The 21176-nt window shown below is 41.5% G+C and overlaps 1 protein-coding gene and 1 non-coding gene across 2 annotated transcripts; one reads left to right on the plus strand and one right to left on the minus strand.

Moving 5' to 3' along the window:
• Window positions 1-5792: 5792 nt before the first annotated feature.
• On the minus strand, window positions 5793-5898 carry LOC117134471. Its single transcript, XR_004458656.1, has one exon. It is a non-coding gene; the product is annotated as a small nucleolar RNA R71 (small nucleolar RNA).
• A 6075-nt stretch (window positions 5899-11973) lies between these two features.
• LOC117134174 lies at window positions 11974-17479 on the plus strand. The gene is made up of 2 exons (XM_033292078.1): window positions 11974-12578; window positions 15387-17479. The coding sequence occupies exon 2, from the start codon at window positions 16808-16810 to the stop codon at window positions 17402-17404; it is 597 nt and encodes a 198-aa protein (XP_033147969.1). The 5' UTR covers window positions 11974-12578; window positions 15387-16807; the 3' UTR covers window positions 17405-17479.
• Window positions 17480-21176: the final 3697 nt, after the last annotated feature.

Raw genomic sequence — 21176 nt, forward strand, 5'->3', positions numbered from 1 at the left:
TTAATTACAAGAAACTAATAAGTACTATTGTTGTGTGCATAACCAATGAATATCCATGGTTTTGGGTCCAACCGTGACCTTTTTAGGAAGTGGCACTACGAATTTTGCCAATCACCCCCACACTTAGAGGTATTTGTATGAAGTTACGTTACCTTTCCAAAGTTCATATGGCGTTTTGCAAGTTGCCTTATAAGGTATTTTGTTGAGGATTTAGTTAGTGGTTAGCAGTGCTGATATGCACAAATTAGTCCCAAGCACCTCTCTCATATAAGAGGATCGGTGTATTGCTTGAGAATAGAATCCACAGAGACTCAATGATTCACGCAATACACAGTAGGTTTTAATTAAGGTAGAAAAAAAAAATAGAAACCAATAATAAAGCAATATATCAAACGGTTTGTAAAGTATCAAAAGAAAGCGCTAGATCCAGGGATTTATCAGCCAATGAATTTGAAACTATAACCAAAGGTGCCAAGGGTTAATTCCAGCTCTCGAATGCAACAAGTAAGTTTCCCAGCTCTCACTGCGGAAGACTATCAGATGTCTGACTCTAATCTAATAATAACTCTCACTGTGAAGTAGTTGAATAAAACAAGCATTAATCTAGATTCGATATTTTTCAACTAAAATCCAACACCAACTCTCCCTCTGTGAATGAAAATCTTGTTCAACATGATTAGGTTCATGTATTGATTACACTCTCATGTCACACGATGATCCTACGTTTCTAGGTTCTAGTTAATTACTCTAGGAACTAGTATGATAAACAATTTTGGCGTAGAATATTGAAGATAACCCTAGCAATTTGGATCAATTATCAGTTTGATATTAAGCTCATGAAATCCCTAAAATCTAATAAGAGATCTATTCAAACATAATCAAGATATAATATTCTGAATTGATTGCACAAATAATAGTCAACGGGAATTCCAAGAAAATGTGAAGGAGGATTTATCCTCTTTCTAAAACTAAAACAAACCTTAGCCCTCAACAATTACTTTACAATATATAACTAGATTTTGACCCGCGCTTGGAAAGCGCGGGGTTGTTGGATTATATTATAATACAAAGTTTTATTATATCGAAAAACATAATTTTAAAGAGCTATGATAATCTACAAATTAGTTTATTTGAGATTTTTATATGTACATTTTTTAACGTAAGTTTCTTCCACATAAGAATTATATCCGGATCAAAAAACCAAACCGAACCGACCCAAAATTATAGGTTTTAGTTCAGGTCAAGAGAATATAACATATTGGGTTTTTTTTGACCCGCATGTCTTTGTTTGAGTCTGGATCCTACCTAGACCCGATCATAAATATGTGTTTATTAGGTATATTTGGATATTTCGAATATGTTCCCGGTATTATGGATATTTTTTTTAAAGTTTGGTTTACTATTAGAGTTTTTGATTTCAGGTAAATTTTTTCAAATTAAAAAAAATTGGGTGTTTGGATAAAATTTTGGGTATTTTTCAGTTCATCGTGTCAGATTTTGAGTAAGATTTTAAAATTTTAGGTATTTGAATTTTTTGGTATTTGTTTGGAGTTTCAAATACTTTTCGTGTTTCAGATATTTTTCAGATTTTTCATATATTTCAAATTCTTTTAGAATCTTAAATACCCGAACAGATGTGGACCATTACGTCCATATCAGATCCAACAACCTTTTGATATAAATTTTTAACGTTATTGTACAAAAATATGGTTGATGAAATATTTTTTCTGAGTAAAGGTATCATAAGAAATAATATTAAGATCTGTTAAAAATATTTAAAATATTGTATGTTTAGAATGATTAATGTATTATCAGAAAAATAATAAATAGGTATACATAACTCCAACAACTTTTTTATATTAGATTTTTTAAAACTCTTTGCTTTTTAATAGTATTGATTCGTTTTAAGAGAAAAGTATATAAAAGTATAATATCTAAATAAATAATTTTCAAAATCTTGAATAATCAATACTGATATCGTGAAGTCAGGTTAGCTTTAATAGAACCAATGAATTTCTTCATTTTTGTGAAGGTAACATTAATATTCAGAAAAATTATTTTTAAATATGAAAATATTATCAAACTATAAACGGTTAAAAGTTTAGTATATGATATGAGATTTTAGTGAGAAAGTTTATATATGATATGATTATTTTATTATAAACGAAAGAGGAAGTTAGAATGTACACATACATGTCTTGTAATTTATCTTGCTTTAAATCATATATTATATAGTAAAAGTGATAATATAAAACATTAGTTTCAATGCTTTTACGATTAAAAATCAAAATGATAAATATATTAATAGTAATGATTAGGACTTAGGAGTGAGATTTAAATAAATAAAAGAATTGACTAAATTATTGTTAGAGAAATATATGGTAACATATTGTTAGTATAAATTTAAGGTAAGACCAAAAAATAATAAATTAAATGAAAGGGTCCAAAACAACTTTTATAGGTAGATTTTTTTAGACTCCTTCCCTTTTAATAGTATTGATATAGGTTGAAACATCTTCTAAACACTTTTATAAATAAAGGATACTTTCGGGCCACATTGCAATTCTTGAAAGTCGATAACAAAAAACTCGTCAGACACTGGATTAAGGGGATTTTCGCTTATCACCTCTGAGTGTCGTTCAACACTACTCCACAACCTCGATAACTTCCTCTCACTCGCAAGACGGACAACTCTTCAGCAAAACAAGCATAACTTTTGATCTAGACCATGGATTGACAGCAAAAACGCGGAATTGGAAAGCTAACTCAACTATCTATCTTTTTCCAAATATGAGCTTCATACATCGCATGAAAGTCCTTAAACTATTGCTAAAATTTTGACGCATCTGCACAGTTCCGCATTTCAAACTGCTACAGAATCTCTGAAGTTGTCCAAAACGTACATAGATTTTATAAGACTCTAAAATAGGCTCTAAACACATATAATAGACTAGAAATACGACTTGTAACATGGTCAAAACCCAAAAAAACATGCTATATCCACTCCCCCGGGCTTATCATGTTCTTGCTCCCAAGAAAATCATAGAATGAACATGTGAAAAAGGTTTAAAAACATGGGAACTCACCTTTCTTGAGAACCACCACCATCACCTCTGCAATGTTGCAAGCCACATCAAATCAGTACCAACCTTAAAAGGCACTTCCATGTGCTTGACCTCTACTTAGCAACGTAACCATCCAGCCCATAGCTCACCATATACCATCTGACATACACCTCCACTGACCTCATTTCTGAGATTAATGTGCAGGCTCATCTTGGGAATATTGATCAGATGACACATAGACTCTTACCCATGTATATTATCACACATACAGTCTTACTCTAGTTCCTTTTCCCTCTGTTTTCTCACTTCATTGAATCATTTTATCTTCTCTAGTTCAATTCATGGTTTCATGCCGTGGAAATGTCAAGGAGTCTGTCTCAGATTAAAAGGAGACACTTTTATCGTCTTTGCAGATTGCAAACTCGACCTTTGGTCTATGTGGTCTTATTGGTCCCTTTGGTTCCCGATAGTCAAGCTTTGGGAAGGGAATTAGAGAGAATAAAGGAAAGGAGAGGTAGAATCCGATGTTATTGATATACCTTGGATTTGACCCATTTTTATCCATGGTATATTATTATTTTACTATATATATATATCTATGTTTTCTACTCTTCTAGGTATGTTTTCAGGTTCAGGTGCATTTCGGAGTAAAGCTATGACTTTGGAGCATTTTAGAGCATAAAGGACATTTCACCCGAGCTGACCACTTAGAGGTCGACGAGAGGAAGAATAATTGATCGATGCGCATCAGTGTTGACGATCGATATCAGGAAATGCCTCGACAGATGAAGATTAATATCAATCGATGTACACAAGTACCGTCGATCGATGTCGAGACACCAGACACGACATTTTGGATTCAGCAGACTTAAAGACCAAGGCCAAGCCAAATTACCAAAATGACCTGACGAGTTTTTAACCTAGTAGAATATATACTGCCTAAGTGTTTGACGGCAGGGAGAGCTTTTCTTTTCTAGACCTAGTTTTGTTACAAGTTTCATTTGGAGAGAAGATCACTTGTGATTGGAACTCCTTGTTTCATTTTCTTATCATATATTCTATGAGTTTCTATTTATCTATTGATATGAATTGCTTTGCTATGTCTGAGTAGTTCAACTGTTAGATCCAGGGTTCAGATAGGTTTGTGGGATTAGCCCCAAACTATAGATCTGCCTTGTTGTGATATTCATGATAGATTTGTATCCATTGCTTGTTTTAGCCTAGCTAACTAGAACTTGATCATAGGATTGCATATTCAAGCACCCTTGTTATCCCATCCTGACATCTATCTATCATATTAGGATTGCTAGAGAGGGCTAACCGCCAATTTAGAATCTTAGTAGGGCATTTCATACTAGCGCATAGGCCTGGCTAGAACCCGTCGATCGATGTCCTCAACTGACAATCGATCAATGTTGGCAAAAGTATATCGGTCGACGTCTTAATAGACTATCGATCGACACTCTCTTGTGTCTGCATCTAACCGGTGAGACACAAGATCTAGTCTGTTAACCAGTGGTACATGCGACAGCTGATCACTGAGTTAAGCGAATGAGCTCTAATATATCATGCATGCAAAATTTGGCATCTATAGGAATTATAATCTCCAACACCTGAATAGTGGCTCTGCATCTAATATCATTTCCAACCTAAGTTATATTTATCATTTACTCCCTAGTTACTATTGCTATTTTATTTAAAACATTACAACTTTTAGAATTAATAAACACTAGATTTAATTGTTCCCTAGCTCCTTGTGGATTCGATCTCTAAGTACTACATCTGAACCTCTTTTGATGAGAGTAACACTCCTTAGGGTAATTTGAGTGGTATCAAATTTGGCGCCGTTGCCGGGGAGCTTTGATCGCCATTAGATTTAGTTTTATTAATTCTTATTCTTTTCTTTACCCCCCTTTTCTAATAATCTTTCTTTTTCTTGTCTTTTCAGGTGCATGCCCAGCGGTACCAGAAGCAACAAGGAGAAAGACTTGCTGTTCTCAGACGATCCTGCTCATTTGGAACGCACCATCCGTAGAGGTCAACGTTCCACATCGCTCGACGCAACCACTTCGTCGTCGATCGATACGCACAACCAACCGTCGACCGACACCAGACCGTCATCGTCGATCGATCCCAATCGTTCGACAACGATCGATACTACACCACGTACGTCGATCGATACCGTATCGTCAAAAATGGTAAACATTATTATTCTAACTCAGGATGAGAACGGAAACCTGTATGACCAGGCCGGTCATCTGCGTAATGCAACAGGTCAGAAAATAGATGCTCAGGGAACTGTAATCCATGATGCTGATGCTACAAGAGCTGCTCAACCTGTAGATGAGGACGCTCGATCGAAACCACTGGCCGACTACAATCGCCTAGATGAGTACTATTCCAACAGATCAGCGATTCGACTTCCGGAGATCCAGAAGCAGAATTTCGAGCTGAAGCCTCAATACTACACTCTCGTGTCGCAGATACCCTACTCTGGGTTACCGCACGAGCATCCTATGGACCATTTGGAACGGTTCGAGGATCTAATCGCTGCCATTCGGATGGAAGGAGTCCCCGAAGATTACCTGCTGTGCAAGCTCTTCAGATACACGCTGAATGGAGAAGCGATGCATTGGCTTAGGCAGCAACCCACAGGATCTTTAACATCTTGGAGCGACATCAAGAATGCTTTCTTACGAAACTTCTTCGATGAGGCGCTCGCTGAAGAACTTCGGAACAAAATTTCCACATTCTCGCAGAAGGCTGGAGAGTCCTTCAAAGATGCGTGGATTAGATTTAGGTTTTTCCAGCGAGACTGTCCACACCACGGATTTAATGAAGTGCAGCTGCTAAGCACTTTCTTTCGTGGTCTCGCCTTACAGTATCAAATGGCTCTTGATACGGCGAGTGAAGGAAACTTCACTACTCGGAATCCGTTGGAAGCTGTGAGACTTATCGAAAACCTTGCTAACAGCAGCAGCACCAAAAACACTGACTGTGAACGGAAGATGTCTGTAGCCTCTATCGGGAAGGAACAGATGGACGAAGTAAGAGCTAAGTTAGATGTGGTGCACGAGCTTCTTAGGAAGCAAGTCTGTTCAGCTGAAGGGGAAGTAGCAGATACAGAAGGAGAAGAAGATGTGAACTACATCGGAGGTACCGGATTCCAGAAATTTGGAAACCAGGGCGGAAACAGAAACTTCTTTGGAAATGGCCAAAGAAGTAACCAAAGTTCACAATTTCAAAAACCCTTCAACAACAGCAAGAGCTACTCAAACTCTTACTATCAAAATCCACCACCCCAAACTCAGGAAAGCAAGATCGAAAAAATGCTTGATCGAGTACTGTTGGGACAACAACAAATCACCATGGATTTCAACGGTAAGATAGACTCTGCCTACAACAATCTGAACACCAAAATCGAGACCTTAGGGACTCAGGTGAGAAAACTTGAAACCCAAGTAATTCAGACAGGCGAGACTATTAAGAGGCAAGAAGCTTTCGCTAGAGAGGCAGGAGCCGACAAATGGAAACACCACGTAAATGCCATCATAGATGATGAATTCTGGCAAGTGGTGAGAAATGAAAACCTTGAGGAAGGAGATTTCAAAATCGAAAGCTCCATGAGTCTCGGCGGATCCCAATGGTGTCGACTGATGTTGATGAACTCGCATCGATCGACAGACCATGATGAAGATCGATGGACGGATTACTCCAGTCATCGATCGATGTCGTCTGCCAATTCGACTGAATGCAATGCGGTTCGAATTCTAACTCATGAAAAAATCGATCGATCGGTTAACTCAACCATCGATCGACAGAGTGAGTCCGACGTCGATCGTCACAACACACCTCCCATCGATCGACTGGCACCTCTGACATACCGAGTGCGGTTACCCTCAATCGATAATGATTACATCAATGCACTCAGACCACCACCTAAACTATTAGCAAACCCACCCGAACCAAAACCCAACCCTTTAACTAGTTCAACAGAATCTGTTCAAGAAGAACAAGAATCTGAAGGGAGAAGGTTAAGGAAAAGAAAGGAGAAGATTCCTAAAAACCTTAAGAGGGAAGCTAACGATAAGGAGATGGATGGTTTCACTAAACGAGTCCTCAGAATCCCAATCGAAAAACCTTTTGATGAAGCTTACTTCACACACCGGTTGTGGATGTTCTTCAGAGAACCAAAGGTAACTGAGGAGGACATTAGGAGAATGTTTCATCAAGTCAGAGGAAAGATGAAACACAGGATCACATTGACGAAGAAGAGTGATCCTGGAAAGTTTGCAATACCATGCATAGTCAAGGGTGTTGAATTTCCCCATTCAATGTGTGACACAGGAGCATCGGTTAGTATCCTCCCTAGGATTATGGCAGACCAGCTTGGTTTGACCATCGAACCCTCAACAGAATCCTTCACCTTCGTGGATCTTTCAGAGAAACGATCCGGAGGCATCATAAGAGATCTGGAGGTACTGATTGGTAATTCCCTTGTCCCTGTAGATTTTCATGTCTTAGACATCAAGCTTAACTTGAACTCTTCACTTCTGCTTGGAAGATCCTTCCTAGCTACAGTAGGAGCTGTATGTGACATGAACAAAAACAAATTCTGTCTAACGCTCATAGACCCAAACATCCACTACGATCCCATCCGACCTAAGAGAAAGGTAATTAATTCTGTGGATTATGGGAAAGAACTTGGCTTCATTGGCGCATGCCATTGTGGAGCAGAGTATGAATCAGAGTATGAAACAGAGTACTCGGAATCGATCGACACCCCAACCTTTCCATCGATCGATTCCAATGCGTCAATGGTGACCGATGACCACAACAACACGTCACTCGACGTAATGCACCCACTTGACCATTTCGCTTCACCTAATCATTGTTACCAACATTTTGCCTTCCAACCTCCAACCAGGAGAGGACATGATGATTATTCCATAGGCAGTTGGGCAGACAGTGGTTTCCATGAAAGTTTTGCAGTTGACACTGTAATTACTTCACCTCATGAGGAACATACCGAGGAATACGATGAGGATTACTGGAAAGAACGTGCAATAGAAATGTCTTTGGAGGATGAAAGACTTGAAATACACAAGTTCACCAACACGTTTCCAACATCGTTCGACGCTGTGCACTCCACATCGGTCGATACCCACCCTCGTCCAGCAAAACAACCGCTCACATCGATCGACACACCGAAAGGAACATCGATCGATATTCGCGCCGCAGCGAAAATTCAGGAGCAGGAGAATATTTCCTCCCTAACTAGGTTTACAGATACCTATATAAATCGTTTTGCACCTCCGAAACCACCTACACACATCAGAGCAAACACACAAGCAAATAAGATGAACACTCTTCCTTCTACATCAACAGAAAAATCCATGATGAACAATAATCTCAAGAACACAAGTTCTGCAGAAATTACTCTGCCATCGATCGATGTAACTGTATCTACATCGATCGATACTACTCTAAACCCTAATCTCTCTATTTCTAAAATGAATAATTATGCAAACATTGATTACGGTTTTCTAACACCTGATGAATTTGGTATTTTCAGGGATCCAGATGGCAACGCACGTGCAATGGATGGAAGGATTTTACAAGTGTCCAGAGAGGACATAGCAGACATCCTTCAAGTAGCCAATGGACCTGACAACCTGTTCTCACAGAAATGTGACACTCCAGACGTCATTCTAACAGATCCTAACAACCACGCAGGAGTCGCCACAACAGAGATCAACACAGATCTATCACGCCAACCAAAAGCGCAAGCATCGATCGACTGTACAACGGAGACATCGATCGCCAGGGTAACACCAACGTCGATCGATATGAATGATCCGACGTCGATCGACAGACGAGAGTTGGTCTAGTGAGTTAGAGAATACATATCAAACCCGTTCGTAAAGCCTTTTGGAAGAAGTATCGATCGACACAGCGATAGCCCTGTCGATCAATATTTTGAAAGGTGTATCGATCGATACGCCCATTGGATTATCGATCGACGGTGTAATGTGGCAGTGACCCGAAGGACTGTGGGCTGTCGCGCGGTGACCCAAAGGTCTGTGGGCTGCGGTCGGTTGAAAGTTCCTTCTTCTGGCCTTTGTGGTAGGGAGATAGGATACTGCCAATGGAGAGGAGGAACACGAAGTCACCAGGGACTAGGTTAGAGTGTTGTGTTAGTGTGTCGTACTGGGTTATGGAACCCTCGAGTTAATGTAGCACCGATATACGGTGTTACGAGTTAGATCGAGTCGTAGATACTCATAGTTCTTATTGTGATTGTGGTTGATCGATTTGCTTGCAGGTTCTGACATTAAGTCTTAAGTCTGGTTTAGGTACCGGATTAGGCTTGGTGTTTATTTGGTTATTGTAGGCTTGACGTTAGCCTGTATGTGCCTGTATGTGTTTGAGTGATTGCTTGTGAAGGGTGGTGGATATTAAAGCTATGCGGTATCATTGGTTGGCCGATCATGTTCTTGTTTGACTTGTTTTAATGCAGGTTCCCGTTACTTGAAGCTAGATCATGGCAGGATGCCAAATCTAACTTAGTAACGGTTTGCCTAGCCTTAGCTTATATTGCATGCTAGGGCTAGATTTATTGTTATTTTGGGTTGTCTGGGTTAGAGTCTAGGTTGCGGGTAGAGGCCGCCAGCACACTGAGTAATATTAGATTACTCATCCAACTCCGTTGTCCTGTTTGCAGGTCGCTTTAGGTAAGGATGATCGGCTAGCTTGGAGCTGGACGTTAGGACTACCGGTGTAGATTTTCATGCCTTTTGTAAACAGTATTGTTAATTATTCAATGTATGAATATTTCTTGAATCAATAAAAGTAATCGGTTTATATGCGCTTCATGAGTACTATGATATTTGATTAGTCCGGTCTAACACAACGTTAGGTCGTAGTACGGATTGAACAACCTTAGGCCTCGATCTAACGGAAAACGCTAACTCTTGGCCGTTGCAAAGCCTTGTGCCTTGACGCAACGGGACGAGTTAGTGGATGAACTGGTCGAGGTCGTGAAGTAAATTTTGTAACTCTGACCGGATCATCCCTAACCCGTCACGTAGCGCTTCCAGACCATGGTGTTGGGTTGGATGGTCAGTCATGTTCTTGTTTGATTGTTGGCTGGCCGGTTGGCTCAATCATCTCCAACCCTTGGTATGGGTCGTTCGTCAGTCATGTTCTTGTTTGATTGTTCGCAGGTGGGTCGACCTATGCTTAGGAAGGTTCGGGGGTGTTACACCGACCATGCTGCAATTAAATACTTAATGCAAAAGAAAGACGCAAAACCGCGATTCCTGCGATGGATCCTTCTACTTCAAGAATTCGACATCGAGATAAAAGATAAAAGAGGAGTAGAAAACGGAGTTGCAGACCATCTTTCCCCGATAAGGATAGAAAACGACGTCCGTATCGATGATTTCTTACCGACTGAAAACGTTTACCAAACGGAGTCATTCATCGGGAATGTAAGTCTCACTTCCGAGGACCTGTCGATCGACGATGACGATCCATTATCGATCAATTACGACAGTACCAGGTCGATCGACAACAATGATTGTATGTCGATCGATACTACAGATATTCTGAACAAAGAGACTAATCCCAAAACCATCACCTTCGGTATAAAGGTTAACATCGCGCACAACAAGCTATGCTCTGACCATGATTCCCCCGTGGATGAAAGTCTGCATCAAGAAGCGCATATAGTCGGACAAGTTCAAAGGACAGACCTTGGTACGCTGATATAGTAAATTATTTAGCTGCCGACATAGAACCCGAAGAGTTGAGAGGGTACACTAGAACGAAATTTCCAAGAGAAGTTAGGAGATATCACTGGGACGAACCATATCTCTACAAACACTGCTCTGACGGGATATATAGACGCTGCGTCGCCGATACTGAAATACATGATATATTATTCCAATGACATGGGTCGGATTATGGTGGGCACTTTGCAACCTTTAAAACGGTATCAAAAATTCTTCAAGCAGGATTCTGGTGGCTAACCATGTTTCGCGATGCTCATGCATTCATAGTACAATACGATAGATGCCAACGAAGGGGAAAAATCAGTAAAAGACATGAAATGGAACAGAAATCTATTAAGGACGTAGAAGTCTTTGACTGTTGGAGAATAGATTTTATGGAACCTTTCCCTTCTTCGTACGGAAATAAATACATACTAGTCGCTGTTGACTATGAGTCAAAATGGGTCGAAGCGGTAGCTTCCCCCACAAACGACGCATCTGTAGTTATTAAGTTTTCTAAAAGCATTATCTTCCCGAGATTCGGAATACCCCGAATAGTAATAAGTGACGGTGGTTCCCATTTCATCAACAAAGTTTTTGAAGGACTTCTCTGTAAGAATAGAGTACACCATAGAGTTGCTACACCCTACCACCCGCAGACGAGTGGGCAGGTAGAAGTCTCAAATCGACAAATCAAAGAAATCTTATAAAACACCGTGGGCACATCGAGAAAAGACTGGTCTAGAAAACTGAACAATGCACTATGGCCTACTGGACTGCCTTCAAAACCCCCTTAGGAACCACCCCATTGTGGGAACCGAAATTTGCACTGTCGATTTCCGTTTAAATAAGGAAACTAGGACAACCCTAATTTCCCAGAGGACCCGGATATCTGCTAATTACCACACGTCAAGCAATCAGAACACGAGAATAATAATGATAAAGTATAAGAAATCGAAAAGAGAGCAAGGAAGATCTTATTCCGAATTTGCGTATGAGCGTTTACAACAAGGTATAAGCCTGGGCTCGAGAGCTGTCGGAGAGATTCCAAGTTCTAGCAACCCTAAGACGGCTAAACCTAATTGAGTCGCAGCTCGAAATAACAAAAACGGAAAATTGCCTAAAATGCTCTAAGTGCTGAGTTTTCTCTGAAAAAGTCTCTCGCCCATGCCTCTCGCCTAAAACTCCTTATATACTCGCTCCAAGGTTGGTTTACGCTTTTACTCTTCTGCCCTTAAGCCGTCATAGCATAAAATGGAGATATTCCATTTTTTCCGATCTTCGTAATTATCCTCAAAATTTCGTATTTATCCGCGGAAACTTGACATTTATCTTTCCTTGTGCGCCAAGCGTAAATCATATCACGATTTACGGGCTTTTAGTTAAGAAATCGTAGGGTGGGCCTCAAGTCGTGTTTTAGGTTCCTTTGGGCCGTCTTCCGTCTCGAAGCGTTTACTACGACTTCTTTCGATAAAGACCAAACTTTCCGCGGTTTCAATCCGCAAAGTTTGATCGATGATTTAGTATAGCGGAAAACATGAACCGAGTTTGCTATGGTCTTCGGGAGTTAGTATCGAAGGTTTGACGAGAATGCATGGACTGGTGTCGTATCGACGTTTCGGAAGAGCTCGGTCGCTACGTAGCGACCAAGCTTTGGCTCGAGCCCAGTCACTATGTAGCGACCGAGAGGGACGAGCGCTCGGTCGCTACGTAGCGACCGAGCTTTGGCTCGAGCTCGGTCGCTGCGTAGCGACCTTTTTCGAGCTCTCGTCGGATGTTTCGTTTTTCCTCCGCAAACTTTTTTGTAAGAAAGAATCTATTTCGAAAAAGTATTTACCGGAGAATTTCCGTTTTCTACCTCGGACGTTTTGGATGTCAACTTCGTCGCAACCGTTTTTGACCCCAAAAGTTAGCCCCCCAGCTCGTTAGAGCGTGACTCTAGCGGGCGGATTAACGATTTTAGCAAGGTTAAGCGTTTTGGACGAAGTTCATACTTTAAATTCCGCGGAAGAAAAGTTATCGAGACAGTGTGTTCGTTAAAGATATGAATTCCGAACCCATACTTCTATAAGTAGTGAGCTCTTGTCATTCATTTTCTTCACACCTTCCCTTCTTCGTACCTTCAAAAACCTCTCTAGCTCCAACACTTTTGCTTTCAACATGTCTTCCTCCCAAGGTGACAAGAGAGATTTCGACGTCGAGATGGGCAAGGCCACCTCTCCGGCTCCGGTTCCGACTTCTCCGGCTAAAGCGCCGGCTTGTGTTGCTGGTCATCTCTCCTTCCGAGAGAAACTAGTTCGTCGCCAAGACGAGAAGGAACTTGTTCAAGCTGGTTCCGAGTTCCCGTCTTCTTCTGCGCGGGTTGTTTCCCCGGGTCATGGGACCGAGGTCGTGGCTCCTCTTCCGCAAGCTCTACCTGCCGGATCGTCCACGACTCCAATCCTTGTCGAGGACAAGGAGAGGGCCACTGACTCTATGCCTCCTCCTCCGGCCAGGAAAGAAATCGTTCTAGCGTTGCGTGCTCCTAGTGCTGTTCCGGTTGCTCAGCCTAAGAGCCGGAAGAGGAAGCTTGCCATGAGTGATAACGGGTAATCTTCGCAGCAAGGAGGATCGAGCCTAGCGTCGGGACTTCGCAGCAAGGAGGATAGACAAAAAGATAATTTTAAACTCTTAGATTTGGTGACAAAAAAAAACCCCTTAGATTAAAATCAATCAATTGTAATGAAAAAAACAGTATAAACTATAACTTAGTTCGTTTCAATTTGTTTTAAAAATTTCTTAAATTTAAAGAATGTAATTACGGGTTTAAATCAAAATTAAAAATGGAATTTAAAAATTAAAGATTAAATTGTTAAAAAATGATTAAAATTTGAGTTTAACTCTAAACTATAAAGGTAAACTTTAAACCTAAACCTTAAACTTAAAATTTTAAAAAAATATCAGATTTAATGTTCAAAGATAAACTTTATAACATTTATAACTTTATAATTCTATAGTTTAGGATTTGAGGTTTAGACTTAAGAAAAGATCAAAGTTAGAGTTTTGTAAGTAAGAATTGTACAAGTGATTGTAAGATAACATATATCTCAAGATCAAGTTAAAGTCTCAATTTGAAAATTCAAGAAACTATACACATTCAGTTGATTTATATTCACTGATATTGATAAGATGATATTCAATATAATTTTTTAAGTACTTGAATTCAGTTTTCTGATTTTTGGGTATGTTTGAGGTATGGCTGAGTTATCTAAATAACACGACTGAGTTATATAAACGTTTTCTGATTTTAGGGTATGTTTGAGGTATGGCTGAGTTATATAAACCACACGATTGAGATATATAAACGACACGACTTAGTTTTGTAAACATAGCATAAGTCAAATACAAAATACATAGGTGAGTTATGTTTCTTACATAGACAACCAAAAATACAGATTTTCTGCACCATTCTGGTGATAACTCCTCCATGTCTCCAAGCTTCATTGAACTCCTCTGTGTCGTCTCTGCTGAATCTGTCACTTCTTCTTGTCTCCTCTATTCTCTTCTTGTTCAATCTTCTCTTTCACTCAGATCTGGAAAATGTTTTTTGGATTATCCAAATATGGGTATAAAATCACAAACAAATTTAAATGAATACATTCCACAATTGCCAATTTGGGTATTTTTTGGAATGTATTTGCCTTTTATCCTCGGAATGCACATTTCTTATAGCTAGGTTTTCGGAGATTGGCGGGAAGTAACTCAGCCACAACTGCATATATAAACCAGCCGTAAAAGAAAAGTAACTCAGCCACAACATAAATTAAAACTCAGCCACAAACTCGAAAAGCTTATCAGAGAAGAAGATTTCAGGCGATTGCAACAAAGAAGATTTCGTAGAAACGCTTGAGGAGAAGACGATTTCGGCGAAGATGTTATCGGAGAAGACAGTTCGAGAATTTCAGACGATAAACAACAATATCGACTCCACTCTTCAAATATAAACCCTAAGTCACAAATTTCACACAAATTGCCAGGTTTCTTGTTTTGTGGCTATTCCATGGAAAAATCGTGGCTTTTTCGATTTTTCCACGAAATTGTTGTGGCAATTTCATGGTTATAACCCATGGGTTATAACTGGCTTTTTTACTAGTGATTCTGTTGTTGGGGTCGAAAACGGTTACGACGAAGTTAACGTCCAAATCTCCGCAAAATACAAGTATGTCTTTCTGCAACAAATCCTGCTCGGTCAAGAGAACGTCACAAAGTATGTTCTCAAGATAAAGCTTTGTTCGAATTCTATTTGGATCAAACATAAGCTGTCGGAAGCATACCCAAACCAACTACGGATATGTTCGAGCATGACGATCGGAACACAGACAAACCAAGCTCGGTCATTACGCAACTACCGCACATGCACACTATCCGGTCGCTACGTAGCGACCGAACTCGAGCAAGTTCGGTCGCTACGTAGCAACCGAGCGTCCGTCCCGCTCGGTCGCTACGTAGCGAACGAGTGACCGTCCCGCTTGGTCGTTATGTAACGACGGAGGTCGAGCCAAGCTAGGCCGCTACGTAGCGACCGAGCGCGCATCCCGCTCGGTCGCTATGTAGCGACTGAGCTCTTCCGAAACGTCGATACGACACGAGTCCATGCATTCTTGTCTACCCTTCGATGCTATCTCTCGAAGACGTAGCGAACCCATTTCATGTTTTCCGCCATTCAAAGTCATCAATCAAACTTTACGGTAAAAACCACGGAAAGTTCGTTCTTTATCGAAAGAAGTTGTAATAAACGCTTCAAGTCAGGAGACGGCCCAAAGGGGGCCTAAGGCATAACTCGAAGCCCACTTTACGATTTCTTAACCAGCAGCCCGTAAGCCGCATGACGGTTTACGCTTGGTCGGCAAGGAGAGATAAATGTCAAGTTTTCGCAGATAAATACGAAATTTTGAAGATAATTACGAAGATCGGAAAAATGGAATATCTCCATTTTTAGGCTATGACGGCTCGAACTAGGAGCGAGTATTTAAGGAGTCCTAGGCGAGAGGCATGGAGAGAGACTTTTTCAGAGCAAACTTAGCACTTAGAGCGATTTAGGCATGTTTCCGTTTTTGTTATTTCGAGCTGCGACTCAATTAGGTTTAGCTGTCTCAGGTTGCTAGAACTAGAAATATCGCCGACAGCTCTCGAGCCCAGGCTTATACCTTGTTTTAACGCTCAAACACATATTCAGAATAAGATCTATCTTGTTCACTTTTTCGATTTCTTATTTTATTACCGTTCTCGTTTCGTGTTCTGATTGCTTGGCGTGTGGTATTAGCAGATATCCGGGACCTCTAGGAAACTAGGGTTCTCCTACTTTCCTAATTTAAACAGAAATCGACAGTGCAAATTTCGGTTCCCACAGTTTGGCGCTAGAAGGAGGGAGGGTACGGATCAATCTAATTCGCCACCACATCACGCACAACCAGCCATGTCAACTGACGATACGAACAACGTGCAAACTCCTCTTAACGGAGGCAGCGGCACTGATCTCCACACTCCAGAAGAAGACGTATCCGCAGCCAACGCACCAACCAACACCGCGGCGCTCGAGGAGTTTAAAAAGATGTTCGCCACCTACGAGATGAGCTCGTGAGCACCTTGACCAAACAGGTGGAAACCTTAACAGCAAGGACTCGAGCAATCCGCCCCCGCGGAACCACTAAAGTCCGCGGGAAAAGACTAGACTTCGGAACTCCACTCGATAGGCCTAGAACTACGCGGGAACGACCTTCGGGTCAAAACCCTAGCAGAAAATCTCCCGTCGAAAAGGGGAACCCTGAGAGTCCTCCGCCTCCCGCAAAGGATTCAGAGGATAATGAAGTCGAGCACGTCGACTTGTATCCCAGCGACGTCTCCAACGATACCGAGGAGGACGTCGACAAACATCCAAGAAGGACCAGAAGTCGATCCGCTCGGGAAAGCTCTCCGTTCGACAAACCAATGACGGAGGAGGAGGAAATCCTCTATTGGAACGAGCAAGAAGAGCTGGCTGAAAAGCAAACCGAGCTCACTTGCAGTAAACGCCGACAGGCTCGGAAATCTGCTGACGAGACGTCGGATATCCGTGATCTTCGCGACTACATCACCAAAACTGCGGCAGAAGTAAGAGCCTTGAAATCCCAGATTCATCACGCTACTAGCGCTGCCCCCGATATCGACAGGCTGCTGGAAGGGGCTCCCTTCACCACTCGCATCTCTGATATGAGGGTATCTGACCCGGGGAAAATCAAAGTGCCAAAGTATGATGGCACAACCGATCTTAAGGCGCACCTTCAGGCTTTCCACATCACGATGGGAAGAGCAAGACTGAAGGACGGCGAAAAAGACGCCAGCTATTGCCGCCTATTCGTCGAGAATCTGGAAGGAGCAGCCCTCGAATGGTTCTCATGTCTTAAGCAAAACTCTATCGGGAATTTCCGACAGCTCGCATCGGAATTTCTCAAACAATACTCTATGTTCATAGATAGAGAAACTTCCGATGTCAATCTCTGGAGCCTATCCCAGAGGGAGGACTGTGACACCCCCGATCATAGATAACCGGAAATGACACGGTCGATGTTCCCTAATGGTCGACCGGAGGTTCTCGAAATAAATCCGATCGCCTTAGACCAACAACCAAAGAACACAGACGCTCCTATCGGATATTACTCTAGGCTTTTCAACCCGATAAAGCAATATTCGATAGTTAGTTCGTCCCGGACAAGGACTAATATCATATGAGAACTCGTGATTTATAAACATCTTTTATACATTATTTATTTACTTTAAACATCTTACAAAGTGTTATAGTTTTATCCTATGGCCTATTGCCCAACAACGTTTTAAGTAAATATACATCAAAAGGTACGTTGCAAGGACAACAAAATACTACCGCTGGTTGGCCGTTCCTTCCGTCCAAAAAGTAAAGTGGCTCCCGCCTAAGGGTTACCTGCACACACGAATGAGTCATGAGCAACTAATTTACTCAGTGAATCTAGAATCACAACACAATCAATAATAAACCAAACAGTTATCAAATGCATATACATGATCATGCAAGTACTAGTACTATACTTTATTATCGATCATCATTGTGAATTCTTATTATAAACATCACTTCCACAACACCCGCCCGTTACCATACTCATATAATACAATATATATACTAGACCCGAAAAACCACTAAGGCTAACCGAGACTAGTGAGTTAGCATCACCATCATTGTCGAATGTCTGGTATGAACAATCCGACACTGCATCGTCATGCAGTACACGGTCTCCATGGAGCTACCCCATCATCGTGTCTTCATGACCTTGTTCCGTTCGCAGGCCCAAGTCACGGTAATGCGGGGGCTTTAGGGATTGTGAATATAACAAGACTTCACATGATTTGCTTCCAAAATTAATCCATAATTAATCCTTAATTAATCATAATTAACTCTTAATTAATCCTAGATTAATCCTTAATTAATCTCATATTAATCTTTAATTAATTCAAAATTAGTACTTAATTAATCATGATTACTCCTTAATTAATCTCAGATTAATTCTCAATTAAACCAAGATTAATTCTTAATTAAACTAAGATTAATCCATAATCAAAACCATGATTATTTCGTAATTAAGATTAGTACTTGAGAACAAGTACTATGATTATGATTAACCTCACTTTAACCTTTTGATTAATCTTCAAGTGTAAGTGTTTACACTAAGTAAACACCATACACTTCTTAAAGGTTTCAAAGACTTTACTATCTAATTGAGATACTACAATTTAAAGTCAATCATGTACTCATTCATGATCTATCTCATCTTCTGTCTAGACTCACCTAAAGAACAGTCTTGAAATTGGCTTGGACAAGACTTGAGTTCCTCTTGAACAAGGCTGAAAGGACAGGATGGGACTAGCAAAGCTCCACACCTTAGCAAGACGAACTAAAGGACTAGATGGCCTCAGCTGATCCTCTTCTCCATGGTAAGCTTGCGGCTGAACTTCTGATCTTTCTCAAAGCAACAGACTGGTCTAGGGTTGAAGATTAGATCACCAAGAATTTTTTCTTGATTTTTTTTCCTAATTTTCTCACTGATTTTTCTGTTCTTCTTTCTCTCTTTCTCTCTGAAATTCTCTAGGTTTTTCTGTAGGTTTCAGAACGTGGGAAGCAGCTGGAGGAGGGTTAAATACAAGCTGTGGTTGCTTCACCTGAGGGTTTAGCTTATAACAAAGCATGGCTAAGAGCAGACAGTTGGCAACCTGCTTCATCATCTGCAGCACACTGTCCTTTCCTTCCCATCAAGCAGTCTCCAGCCAATCAAAATTAATCAAAGAGAAAGGAAACAAGCACACAGGCAGCTTGTGATTGCCATGTGCCAGATACTGAAGAAGCTAGGTAAGCAGACAGGTTCAAGTCATGTGATTAAATACTGAGCAAACAAGCTGGTGGAAGACATGAGTCTAGTCCAAAATTAATTAGGCAGCTGGTCGATCATTTAAATAATTTTTCAACCAAATATTCCTTGTCTTTGTCTCTCGTCTTGTTCCCAGAAAGTCTCGTCCAGCTTAGTAAAAATCCGACCAAAATATTTAAGACTCGGCCAAACTATCAAGTGAAGGTCTTTCGACCACAAGACAGTCCCATCGAGAAATTAATCTACCGGGTCGATTTTTATTTTTATTAATCATGGTCGAACCAACTAAAAACTGGTTGAGTGGGATTTTTCTCTACCAAAAATTTATTGGCTCGTGAGGGTTATTACAAGGACGAACCCCTCCGCGAGTTCATCAGCCGATTTAAGCTGGTAATGTCCAGGGTCAGCGGGATAAGCGACAAGGTGGCCATTGACGCGCTCCGAAAGACGTTCTGGTACAAGTCGAAATTCAGAAAATGGATAACCCTCGACAAACCGCGGACGATCCAGGACGCCCTCCACAAGGCGACAGAGTACATCATAATCGAGGAAATAACGAAAGTCTTATCGCAAAAACATAAGTCGACGAGACCATCCTCGAAAGACGTGGACCCGAAAACGAAGAAGAAGAACTCTCGTAACGACAAGTACGTCCATCACGAGGGGGGAGATCTCCAAGGAGCGCACAATTACGCGATCAGTTCGGACCAAGGCCGAACCACGGGTAATACGTGGACTCGCAATCAAGGATATGATGAAAACACCTTCTGCGAGTTCCACCAGTCCCGAGGACACTCCACGACTAACTGCAAAGTCTTGGGAGCACAGCTGGCTGCAAAACTACTAGCTGGAGAGCTCTCGGAAGTGACCAGCGTGAAAGATCTCATCCTCGAGACCGATCGCCCCCCGAAGACGGACAGAAATCCGCCCGCAGAGAAATCCCCTCAAAGAAACCAATCCGGGGATAAACGTGGAAGAAGGCCGGATGACAAAGGAAACGATAACAATCGTCGAAGAGTCAACATGATCATCGGAGGATCGCAATACTGCAACGATACAGTTTCGGCCATCAAGGCTTACCAGCGGAAGGCAGAGTCGAGTGCGAACTGGCCTACATGGTCTCCTCCCCGAGACGGTCAAAACAGCTCAATCACCTTCACGAAGGAGGAAGCTGGTGGGATCGATCAACCTCACTGCGATCCGTTCGTCATATATCTCGTCATACGAGTTCTGGAAGTCGGAAGAGTACTCATTTACACGGGAAGCACGGTCAATGTTATCTTCCACGACACTCTCAATCACATGAGCATTGAACTCGGAGAAGTAAATCCAACGCCGAAACCACTCACGGGTTTTTCGGGCGAAGTATCGATGACTCTCAGATCAATCCAGCTGCTAGTCATGGCCAAGGAGATCACGAAAATCATCGAGTCTGCGGTGGTCGATCATCCTGCCATCTACAACGTGATCATGGGAACCCCATGGCTCAACGCCATGCAAGCCGTTCCATCGACATACCACCTGGATGTCAAATTCCCAACCTCAAAAAGGAGTCGCAGCTATCTGGAGATGTCAGAAACAGTCGCGGCTATGCTTCCTCACGGAGCACAAGTTAAGGAAAATCGCGACTTCTACAACGTTAAATCGCAAGCGCACGAAGATAGATCAATCTTCGGCCAAAAACGCTTCAAGGAAAGACGATTTAACATCGTCTGCTGACGCAAATGCTTTAGACGTTGAAACTCAACACGAGTCTGAAGCCGACACTAAAACTCGACTGGAACATCTGGAAAAGAGCACTGACCCGGCCACGGTCATCACGATCAAGGCAGTCAGCATGGCAACAACCGTCGAGTAAAAACGCTCGCGGCATAAAACAGAACTACGAGATGGCTTGATCCTCGAAAGGGGTACGTAGGCAGCTC

The sequence above is a fragment of the Brassica rapa genome, chromosome A05 (genome assembly GCF_000309985.2).
Source record: "Brassica rapa cultivar Chiifu-401-42 chromosome A05, CAAS_Brap_v3.01, whole genome shotgun sequence".
NCBI lineage: Eukaryota > Viridiplantae > Streptophyta > Magnoliopsida > Brassicales > Brassicaceae > Brassica > Brassica rapa.